The following is an 11,967-nucleotide window of genomic DNA, read 5'->3' on the forward strand; positions in this document are numbered from 1 at the left end:
AAACTCTGAGAAGGACTCACCATTCTGGATGCCGTTAAGAATACTTGCAATTCATGGGAAGAGGTCGAAACACCAACTAATTATAATTAACAGGAGTTTGGGATAGGTTGGTTCTGACCTTCATGGATGACTCGGGGGTTCAAGACTCAGTGGAGGAAGTGAGGGCGGATGTGGTGGAGACAGCTGGAGAGCTAGACTTAGAGGTGGAGCCTGAAGGTGGGACTGGGCTGCTGCAGCCCTGCGAGAGCCTGTGAGCAGATGAGGGGCGCTTCTTTAAAAGAGTGCGCAGAGAGAGCGGCTCCTTGAGATGGACTCTGCTCCTGGTGAAGGTGCTCTGAAGACTGTTGGCCTGACAGCAGATTGAGAATATTACATAAAGTGAGTTGAAAAAGCGGTGGCAGTATTTGAGGATTGAGTCCAATGTTGAAAGAAGTTTGAAAGATGGCATAGGCTGGCTCCATAAACTTATTTCTTTACCCACTGTGTCTATAACCTCTCCCCAACACTGTTCATACTTAATTGTGTATGCCTAAGTTTTTTTTTTTTTTTTTACATGTCTGTCTTCTGAACTTGGTAACTTGGTCCAAAAGTGTCACAATTGTTTTTGCATAGTAAATACACATAAATTTGCTCAGAATCACTTGAGTTTTTACTGAGAATGAATGTGTTGATGGTATAATTGGTACCAAAAGGGTTTGGTCTGTTGAGTCAGTGGGCCAAGATACCCAAGGTGGAGTGTATCCGGCAAGCCATGGACTTCACTTATCTGGAGAGCCACAGTCGCACAAAGGGAACGGCAGGAGAGAGGACGAGGCTGCAGGCCTGAAAAGGCCGTGGCTTGGCCCAGTTTGTGTTGACCATCAAGTTCCGAGGTTTCCCAGGAGAGCTGACACAGAGCTGACAGCTTGAGAAGGGAAAACAGTAGTGGTATCCGCTGTGCCTTCTGTGGTGGAAGGGTGGAGAGCTGACCCCTGGACCACCAGGAGACCCCTGGAGTCTGTACTTGAAACGCACAACAGTCACTGAAGCTGCCAGAGAGACGAACACTAGGGATTTAACGTGCAGCATAAGGAGTATAATTCACACTGCTGTGCGTCCCGTGAGCTTCCCGGATGGCTCAGGTGGTAAAGAGTTAAGAGTAAGTCCTGAGTTCTCATCACAAGGAAAAAATGCTTTTCTGTTTCTTTTATTTTGTGTTTATATGAGATGGTGGTGGTTGTTTAGTTGCTAAGTCATGTCTGACTCTCTTGTGACCCCATGAACTGTAGCCTGCCAGGCTACAGGCCCCTCTGACCATGGGATTTCCCAAACAAGACTGGAGTGGGATGCCAGTTCCTTCTCTAGGAGATCTTCCTGACCCAGGGATCAAACCCAGGTCTCCTGCATCGGCGGGCAGGGTCTTCACCGCTGAGCCCCCAGGGAAGCCCCATATGAGATGATAGGTGTTCACTAAACTGATTGTGGGGATCCGACTGTGATTCTGTACAGCTGAAATGTTTATAGTGGTATATGCCAGTTATGGCTCAGTGAAACTGCAGGGGAAAATGCGCGCCAGATGTTCAGAATCCCTTCTGATCTGTGGGTGTTTCTTCAGTTTTGTTCTGGTGTCATTTTGACGTAGTTGTACTTTTTTCTCTTTTTGACTTATCTTTAACTTTTTATTTTGAAAGCATTGTGTATTTATAGGAGAGTTGCGGAGGTAATACAAGAGTTTTCCTGTATGCCTCTTAGCGAGCTTTCCTTAGTAGAACATGTAACCATGGTGTGTTTTTGAAAAATAAAACATTAGGTGGGTATAGGATTGTCAACTACAGACTTCATTCGCATCACAGCAGTTTCCTGCCTCGCCCCACCCCCCAACATTCTCTTGCTGCCCCAGATACCAGTCCAGGAGCTCAGACAGTGCTTAGTTATCATTTATTCTGAGTCACTTCCAAGCTGGCACTGCTCCACAGTCTTTCCTTGTTTTTTTTCCTGACCAGGCCTGCAGTTTTTGCTAGTAGCATCTTTACTCTCTTGACTGACAACATCTCTCAGGCTCGTCTTGTACCTTTCCTGTTCCAGACCTAGCATTAGCTAGGGTAGCAAAGCGCCATTCCAGGAATCCCCAGTGGAGCCGACCATGTCCTTTAGAGCTGGTTTTTTCTGGTCTGGACAGCATGTTGTATCTGTTGTGATACTGTTTGCATATTTATAGCTCATCTTGGCTGTGAGAAAAGAGGCTCCCACAGGATTTCAGAAAGGGTATCTGGTGCCACCAAAGATAGAGAAAAGTGAAGGGGTTTGAGGGGTCTGCAGTGAACCACACGAAACTCTGGGTTGGTTTGTTGTGTGTGGGGTGGAGCGGTGTAGAGCGTGGCGAGAGTTTCCAGCCGGGGAGTGGAGTTATAGGAAGAGGCCAGGTGGGAGTGGGGAGGACAGCGTGAGATGTGGTCATGTTCTATTTGGGGTGTCTTGTCAGACGTCCAAATGGCTGTGTTGAGAGCCATCTGTCTATTTGTGTCTGAAATGCCAGAGTGAGGCCTATGATTGGGGCTAACAGGAGGGAATCATTGCTCCATAAACGGTAGTTAAATTTTAACGGAGCAGATGAAAGCACGGGAGTAGGGTGAGAGGGCCCTGAGCCCCTGGCGTTCCCACAGCTGACTGAGGGGAACAGGCGGGCAGGTGGAAGACAAACTGGGGGCCTCCGAGAAGAAAGCCCACGTGTGCTCGGGCTTGCCAAGTCCGCCAGCCTGAGCCCTGAAAATGTGCCCTGGGTGTTAACGGGGGAAGCGCTTCCTCGTGACCGTAAAAAAGAGTAAGGTTCAAGTGGTGGGCCGGCCGGGCGCTGGCCAGGACTGTGGTGAAGGCACTTCGTTCCGGGGCAGTCTCCACTGAGGAAGAAAGAGCCCCCGTGGCGAGTGCCTCTGTCCCTGGGGCTGGTGCTTGTGGAGCTTGTGCGCCCCCCAGCCAGGGCTGGTCCTGGGGGTGGGTGGCTCGTCCAGGGGGTACTGTAGGTGCCAGCAGTGGCCACCTCCAGTGGGCATGGCCCGAGCTGAGGCCCATCCTGCCGCGTCTGTGCTGCCTGCCTCAAGGGCTTGCTCTTCCCACCGGGGCCAGCATAGACCCTGGCCCTTGTTGCCAGTGCAGGGCAGCGCGATTGGACTTAAGGAGTGGTGAGCTGTGCACCAGGAACAAAGGTGTCTTCTTGTTCACCCGCTGAGTTGTGTCTGTTTGTCACCCCACGGACTGCAGCACGCCAAGCTTCCCTGTTCTTCTCTGTCTCCTGAAGTGGGCTCAGACTCTCGTCCGTTGCATCAGTGGTGCCGTCCAGCCATCTCATCTGGCCACCCCCTTTTTTCTCCTGCCTTCAGTCTCTCCCAGCATCAGGGTCTTTTCCAGTGAGTCAGCTCTTCACATCAGGTGGCCAGAGTATTGGAGCTTCAGCTTTAGTGTCAGTCATTTGACTCCAGGTCTTGTTTTGCTGACTGTATAGAGCTTCTCCATCTTTGACTGCAAAGATTTAGGTGTTGGGCATCTGGTGATGTCCGTGTGTAGAGTCGTCTCTTGTGTTGCTGGAAGGTGTTTGCTATGACCGGTGCATTCTCGTGACAGAGCTCTGTTAGCCTTTGCCCTGCTTCATTTTGTACTCCAAAGCCAAACTTGCCTGTTACTCCAGGTATCTCTCGACTTGCTACTTTTTGCATTCCAATCCCCAATGATGAAAAAGACATCTTTTTTTTTTTTTTTGGTGTTAGTTCCAAAAGGTCTCGTGGGTCTTCACAGAACCGTTCAACTGTAGCTTTTTCGACATTAGTGGCTGGGCATAGACTTGGTTTACCAGGATGTCGAGTGCTTTGCCTTGGAAGTGAACCGAGATGATTCTGTTGTTTTTCAGATTGCACCCCAGTACTGCATCTTGGACCCTTTTGTTGACTGTGAGGGCTACTCCATTTCTTCTAAGGGATTCTTGCCCGCATTAGTAGTTTTAATTGTCATCTGAGTTAAATTCACGCTTTCCCATCATTTAAGTTCACTGATTCCTAAAAGCGTCAGTGTTCATTCTTGCCATCTTGACAATGTCCAGTGTACCTTGATTCATGGACCTAACATTTCAGGTTTATATACATATTGTTCTTTACAGCACTGAACTTTACTTTCGCCACCAGACACATCCAAAACTCAGCATCACTTCCGCTTTGGCCCAGCCTCTTCATTCTTTCTGGGACTGTTTCTCTGCTCTTTCGTAGTAGCATTTTAGACACCTACTGACCCGGGGCACTCATCTCTGGAGTCACGTCTTTTTGCCTTTTCATACAGTTAATGGGGTTCTCGAGGCAAAAATATTGGAGTAGTTTGCCGTTCTCTCCTCCAGTGGAGCCTGTTTTGTCAGAACTGTGCACCGTGACCCGTCCATCTTGGGTGGCTGGGCACGGCGTGGTTCATAGCTTCATTGAGTTACACGTGACTGTGGTCCATGTGAACATTGTGGTTAGCTTTCTGATCGTGTTTTTGGTTCTGGAGGCTGTGGGATTGCAGTTCTTGCTGCTTCTGTCGGCCGTCTCACGGATGAGGATTAATGGTTTATGCAGGTTTCCTGATGGGAGGGACTGGCTGTGGGGAAAACTGAGTCTTGCTCTGGTTGAGACCCTCGCACACTCACAGGCACGTCAGGCGCAGTCTCCTGGGGGGTCCCTGCTCCTTTCCTGGGTCCTGGTGCGCACAGGCTGTTGTTTGCGCCCTGCAGGAGCCTGTTTCCCCCAGGCCGTGGAAGTTCTGAAGTGTCCAAGTGGTGGCATCCGGTACACTGGTGGCCTGGTCGCGAGTGGTTCAGGCAGTGGCTTCCTGTTAAGAGAGGGAGGTCCGGCCTGAGGCGTCCCCCGCGTCCCTTTGGTCCTGTGGTCTGGGGGGGTCTCCCCACGTGCCTTGTTCCTGCTAGGCGCAGAGGTGTCCCCGGTAGCAGCTGCAGCTGGAGCTCAGGCCGGCGTGGCCGCCGAGGGGGTTGCCCGTCGGCAGAGGCTTGGTCAGTCGAGGCTCCTGTTAGCGCCCACCAGCCACGTCTTCTGAGCAGTGTGCTTTGGACTGTGGGGCTGTCAGTGAGGAACACTTGTAGATTATAATTGGGTGCTCACTCCCACATCTGATTGCATTTAAAACAAGATCCCCAATAGTTTATGTTGAGCATACACAGACACAGTCGGAAAAAACTGGACATTGAGAAAGGTACATGCTCCAGTTAGTATTTTGTTAATCTCTTATGTCTCTATCATTTCAATGTTAAAGTGGATAAGTTACAAGAAAATAGTAACCATATATATTTTTTTCTAATTTGTAATTAAAAACTGGGATTTTATTTGATGAAGATATCTACTAATATTTTTACATTCTAAAGACTGGCAAATGTCTGTTTTGAGTTCTTAACTTTCTAATGTTTGTAGCTTTTATTAATGTATTTGAGGTCCTTAATTTCACTTTGGCCAGTTGATGAAATAGATATGTAGTTCCTGTACGTCTGAATATCCTGACATCCTTATAATTTTTTTGACCCAAAGGCGTTCTTAAAAAACGTTTGTTACCACAGCTGTTTCCTTGTGGTCCCAGATACTGTTTACGTATCCTCCATCTTGGGGTGTACGCTTGGTATTTTATAGTTGTTAGTTTCAGGCCCCTGTTTTACGTCCCATTACATCAGGTCTGTTAAATGTGCTCAAATCTTACAAGTGAACTCTGTCTGATATGATTGTGGGTGTGTCTTTTAAAAATGTTTTTCTCTGTGAATTTCAGCATGGCTTGCTTTTTACATGGCAGAAAACGCGCCCTGTTTTCAGGCAGCGCTTCAGGGGTGTTAGGTACACAGTGTCGTCTGGTTCATCCTCACCGTCATCTCTGAACATTTCTGTCCTCCCACTGTGAAACTCAGTGCCCACTAAACGGTCCCTCCCCGTCCCACCCAGCCCTGCGAGGGTGTCTCCTTTTCCCCCTTGTAAGGCGCTTCCTGACTGGAAGTTGCCGCGGCCCTGGGCGCTTCTGCGCGTGACTGTGGCTCCCCGGCGGGCCGAGCTCCACTGCGCCCTTGCATAGGCCCCTCTTGCTGACACGGCTTCTGTGGCTCTGCCCTGTGCGTCTTTCCTGCGCCATAACTGTGGACTTTTTTCTGTCTCTTGAGTGTACAGTTGACCCTTGAACAGTGTGGGACTTAGAGGTGCAGACGCCCCACAGTGGAAAAGCTGTGCGTGACTCTTGACTCCCCAAAACTCACCGAACAGCCTCCTGCTGACGGGAGCCTTACAGTAACGAGCGCTGATTTGCACATACTTGGTGTGTTATGTTGCTGTATTCTTAAAGTAACCTAGAGAAAATATTAAAAGATTTAAGAGAAGTTGTATTAACTATATTTACTGATTGACACCATAAGTGAATGTTTTTACAAGAGGCTTGTCTGTCAGTATCTACATCAAGGGGGCCTACCTGACACCAGATTCTGTAGCCGTGTCAGTAACACAGGCCAAGAGAAATGAAAAGACCACGTAAAGGAGAAATTCACGGTCGTTTGTAATTCATCCATTATGACGAAGTGGGACAGTGTGGTTGCTTCATGGTTGCCTGGTGCAGCCGATAAGATTGTCCACAGTATCCTAGTCTGTGTCCCATCGTGGCATACAGCGCTGCGCTCATTCATAATACAGCATTGGAAACATGCGCTTTTAAAAGACCACCACCTACGATGATCGGCTGCTGCTGGGAGGAGAGAGACATACTGTGTGAATGTGTAATCCCTTGAAAGCAGAGTTACAGAACAGAAAACTGAAGTGCTGCTGCTCAATCATTTTGTGTTAAATGTCGCTCCCTTATGCCTTTGCATTCTTGACACATTAAAAAAATATTTTTCAGTATTTCTAGGCTACATGGTTCTTCTGTGAGCTTTTTCAAGTTGTTGTAGGTCTCCAATTTTTTTACCAAAATGTTTATTGAGAAGAGCGTGCATGCACATGGACCTGTGCAGCCAGCCCGCCTTGTTCAGAGGCCCTGCACACGCGCACCGTGGACCTACACAAGGGCGCATGTCAGTTGCATCTGGATGAAGCTAGACAAACTTCCTAAAACAAGTTTAGGAGGCCTTTGATCTTAATTTTGTTAGTTTGAATGAAATGAGTTAATGTTTACAGAACACTCAGAATTTAAACACTTAGAATTCTTCCCACTAAACGGGTTTTGTTAAATAAAAAAAACTAAAGTCCTGCTCCGTGGTTTCTCACAGAGTTTCCTGTGTGCACCTTCCTCTCATCAATAAGGTTACATTTTATTTTTAAAAAATCAGATATAATCGACCGGAGGCATGTTTATTTGAATCGTTTATGTATCGCTATGATTGCCACCTGAGTTAGCTGACACCCCTTTCATTATGAAATTATCGCTTCTTTGGAGGGATGACATCTAAGACCTGGTTTCTCAGCGATGCTGCGTGAATGACACAGTCCTGTTGGCAGCAGTGGCTGTGTGGGTGTTAGGCCTCCGTCGCTCACTGAAACGCCCCACGCCGTCCGGTGTGCACAGCTGGCGGTCGGGTCACCTGCTCTCATGGGCTCTGCAGCAAAGAGCGCACCCGCAGTGCAGGAGGTGCGGGTTCCATCCCTGGTCAGAAGACCCCCTGGAAGAGAAAACAGCACCCCGCTCCAGTGTTCTTGCCTGGAGAATCCCAGGGACAGAGGAGCCTGGTGGGCTGCAGTCCACGGGGTCTCAAAGAGTTGGACATGAGTGAGCAGCTAAACAGCAAACTTCTCCAGCACGGCCTTCTTTGTCCCCAGTCCTGGGATCGTACTTGGTGGTGTGGGGTGCTGGGCATGGTGTGGTTACTGGAGGTGGTGGTTTTGCCTCCGCGGTTCTGAGGCCTTAATGCTTTGACGCTCAGTGGGGCCGCTGTCGAGTTTGGGGAGAGTTCTCGGCGCTTTTCCTGCAGTCGCAGCCTTTCATTCCAGCTGCTCAGTCACGTCCGACCGGGCAACCCCGTGGACTGCAGCACAAACACCCGGGGCTGACCTCCTTCAGGAGGGCCTGGCTGGGTCTCCTCGCAGTCCAAGGGACTCTCGAGTCTGCTCCAACACCACAGCTCAAAAGCATCAGGTTTTCGGCGCTCAGCCTTCTTCACAGTCCAACTCTCACATCCATACATGACCACAGGAAAAACCATAGCTTTGACTATCCAGACATTTGTTGGCAAAGTAATGTCTCTGCTTTTTTATATGCTGTCTAGGTTGGGCATAACTTTTCTTCCAAGGAACAAGTGTCTTTTAATTTCATGGCTGCAGTCAACCATCTGCAGTGATTTTAGAGCCTAAAAAGATAAAGTCTGTCACTGTTTCCATTGTTTCCCCACCTATTTGCCACGAAGTGATGGGACCAGATGCCATGATCTTAGTTTTCTGAAAGTTGAGCTTTAAGCCAACTTTTTCACTCTCCTTTTTCACTTTCATCAGGAGGCTTTTTAGCTCCTCTTCACTTTCTGCCATAAGGGTGGTGTCATCTGCATATCTGAGGTTATTGATATTTCTCCCAGCAGTCTTGATTCCAGCTTGTGCTTCATCCAGCCCAGCATTTCCCATGATGTACTCTGCATATAAGTTAAATAAACAGGATGACAATATCCAGTCTTGACATAACTCCTTTCCCAGTTTGGAAACAGTCTGTTGTTCCATGTCCAGGTCTAACTGTTGCTTTTTGACTGGCGTATAGATTTCTCAGGAGGCAGGTCAGGTGGTCTGGTATTCCCATTTCTTGAAGAATTTTCCACAGTTTTGTTGTGATCCACACAGTCAAAGGCTTTCACGTAGTCAGTAAAGCAAAAGGATATGCTTCTCTGAAATTCTCTTGTTTCTTCAATGATCCAACTGATGTTGGCAATTTCCTCTGCCTTTTCTAAAACCAGCTTGAACATCGGGAAGTTCATGGTTCACATTACTGTTGAAGCCCGGCTTGGAGAATTTTGAGCATTGCTTTGCTAGTGTGTGAGATGAGTGCGAGAACTAACACCCAAAAAAGATGTGCTTTTCATCATAGGGACTGGAATGCAAAAGTAGGAAGTCAAGAGATACCTGGAGTAACAGGCAAATTTGGCCTTGGAGTACAGAATGAAGCAGGGCAAAGGCTAACAGTTTTGCCAAGAGAAAACACTGGTCATAGCAAACACCCTCCTCCTACAATACAAGAGAAGACTCTACACATGGATATCACAAGATGGTCAACACTGAAATCAGATTGATCATATTCTTTGCAGCCACAGAATGGAGAAGCTCTATACAGTCAGCAAAAACAAGACCGAGAGCTGACTGTGGCTCAGATCATGAACTCCTTGTTGCCAAATTCAGACTTTAATTGAAGAAAGTAAGGAAAACCACCAGACCATTCAGGGATGACCTAAATCAAATCCTTTACGATTATACACTGAAAGTGACAAATACATTCATGGTATTAGATCTGACAGAACGCCTGAAGAGGTTGGACAGAGGTTCGTGACATTGTACAGGAGGTAGTGAGCAAGACCATCCCCAAGAAAAAGAAATGCAAAACAGGCAAAATGGCTGTCTGAGGAGGCCTTACAAATAGCTGTAGAGAGAAGCTAAAGGCAAAGGAGAAAAAGAAAGATACACCCATTTGAATGGAGTGTTCCAAAGAATATCGAGGAGAGATAAGAAAGCCTTCCTCAGTGATCAGTGCAAAAGAGAGGAAAACAATAGAATGGGAAAGACTAGAGATCTTTTCAAGAAAATTAGAGATACCAAGGGAACATTCCATGCAAAGATGGGCTCAATAAAGGACAGAAATGGTATGAACCTAACAGAAGATACTAGGAAGAGGCGGCAAGAATAAACAGAACTATATAATAAAGATCTTTATGACCAAGTTAATCACGATGATGTGATCACTCACCTAGAGCCAGACTTCCTGGAATGTGAAGTCAAGTGGGCCTTAGGAAGCATCACTATGAACAAAGCTAGTGGAGGTGATGGAATTCCAGCTGAGCTATTTCAAGCCCTAAAAGATGATGCTGGGAAAGTGCTGCACTCAATATGCCAGCAAATGTGGAAAACTCAGCAGTGGCCACAGGACTGGAAAAGGTCAGTGTTCGTTCCAGTCCCAAAGGCGGTGCCGAGGAACGCTACAGCCTTTAGAGGGACCTGTATTTTGTGAGTCCTCATCGCAGCCATTAGTTTCCTGTCCACTAAAACAAGTCCCATCCTGAAAACAGCAAAGCCGCCCCCCGGTCTCTGGCTCACCATTCTTGGTATAATTAATTCTGTTTCTGGTACTTGAGCTCCTGCTTTCCTGGGCGCTCAGCTGGCTCTTCAGATGTGTGTGCTGGGTTTTTACATAACATTTCTAGGGATTTTGAGTTGGTCAGAGGGGTTTCTGGTTTTGATTCTGCTTTGTTACCATTTTCTGCATGAAGTCCTTGGGCTGGTAAGGAGGGCTTTTCCCTGTGTCTTTCTGGCCTTCAGATGGCAGCCAGCCTCTGTAGAGTCAGGAGGGCTGTGCCGGCGGGCGTGCATGCCTGTATGCTGAGTCACGGTGCAGCAGACGTGTGTTTCTCACCATGAGTTGCTCCCCAGTGTGGAAGAGTGGAAACGCAGTCCAGCTGTGCGCCCTGTGTTGAGAGACTGTGTCCCAGTTGTGGCAGTGTTTATATCTGACCTCAGCAGAACGGGCTCAGGGAGGTTACTGTCTCAGATACTTGTTTACAGTCGGAACGTTTCTTCTCAAAATGTGGTCCTAGAATTTGGGGAAAGGCTACTGAAAGCCTGGCTTCAGTTTAGCGCTCAGTAGCCTGACAGAAAACCTTGACTTATTGGCTAAAATTATTTTGTAGGCTTGCGTCGTGTGGGTCTGTTGCGTGTCAGGTGTTGGTCATTGGTTTAGTGAGGTGACTTAGCAGGTTCAAGACGAACGTTTGCTGGACTTCACATCTCGAGAGGTGGCAGGTGTGTCGGTCGGGACTTGCGTGTGACTCTAGGCCCCGTCTTCGTAGAGGAGGTGGAGCCGGGGCTCCTGCCCTGTGCATCTTGGCGGGCCCGCTCCGAGGCTGCCCTGCCCCGCACTGCCAGCAGGGTGGTGCTGTGTGTGTTTCCACGTCAGATGCTGGAAGCCCGGGAGGCAGTCACAGGGATGGCCCCGAGTCTGAGCCGGCGGGTGGAATGTGTCTGCGGTTCCTTGTGGCGTCCCCAGGCTGGGCACAAGGTGTTCGTCAAGTGACTGTAGTCTTGCCCAGCGCCTGGCACAGGGTGTGAGGAGGGGACAACGCTTTGGTCGGGCTGGACCAGGGACCTGGCAGCTGGTGGGCAGCGGGCCCCAAGGCTGCTGCAGAGTCACCTGTCAGTTTTATTTAGTTGAGGCTATTCTTAGCTTATTTCAGAGCGGTTTTTTCCTACGTCAGGAAGGGTCTTAGAGTGTGAGACTTGGAAGCGGCTCCCAGATGAGGCTCTGGCCCGACAGGCTGGTGGTTAGTGCCCAGGCGAGGTGACATCTCCTACCTCCTGCTCCGTCTCCCCACCCCGTACCCCCGCTACCAGCCCAGCCTGGGCCGTCTCGTCACTGACCATGGATTTCTGATTGCAGGACTTGTTCCAGCAGCCTGTTAAAACATGGTGGATTACTATGAAGTTCTAGGTGTGCAGAGACACGCCTCGGCCGAGGATATTAAAAAGGCGTAAGTAATCGTGTTCTGAAGGAGTGCCTCTGGTCACTGTGGTGTGAGTTTGCACGGCCTGTGGAAACCGAATGGCAGTGTGCGTGCTGTGAGTCTGCTGCGCGCTAGTTGGAATGTCAGGCCCCGGTTGGCAGGTTACCTTGTGCCCCCTGAGACCTAGGCTTACCTGTCACCCAGGGAGAAGGCCACTTGCTTTCCTCTGGCACTTTATCTTGGGTCATGGATTTCATTTCTGCTGGAATTAGATCAAAAACTCCCCGAAGGTATGAAATCAGCCCAAAGAGCTT

At 48.7% G+C, this 11,967-nt stretch overlaps 1 protein-coding gene across 11 annotated transcripts in view; it reads left to right on the forward strand.

Annotated features, from left to right (window-relative positions):
- The window catches only part of DNAJB6 (DnaJ heat shock protein family (Hsp40) member B6), a 51,936-nt gene that overhangs the window by 8,942 nt on the left and 31,027 nt on the right, over positions 1 to 11,967 (forward strand). For 6 of the 11 annotated variants that reach the window (XM_040260537.1, XM_040260544.1, XM_040260534.1 and 3 more), the window contains exon 2: positions 11,590 to 11,680. In XM_040260537.1, coding sequence (XP_040116471.1) covers positions 11,616 to 11,680 — 65 coding nt within the window. In that variant the 5' untranslated portion in view covers positions 11,590 to 11,615. Of the gene's footprint in view, positions 1 to 1,120; positions 1,139 to 3,140; positions 3,159 to 10,419; positions 10,438 to 11,455; positions 11,491 to 11,589; positions 11,681 to 11,967 lie in introns of those variants that run through there. The other 5 variants (XM_040260538.1, XM_040260541.1, XM_040260539.1 and 2 more) reach the window with 5 other exon arrangements.

The sequence above is a fragment of the Oryx dammah genome, unplaced genomic scaffold, assembly GCF_014754425.2.
Source record: "Oryx dammah isolate SB20612 unplaced genomic scaffold, SCBI_Odam_1.1 HiC_scaffold_18, whole genome shotgun sequence".
NCBI classification, from domain to species: Eukaryota; Metazoa; Chordata; class Mammalia; order Artiodactyla; family Bovidae; genus Oryx; species Oryx dammah.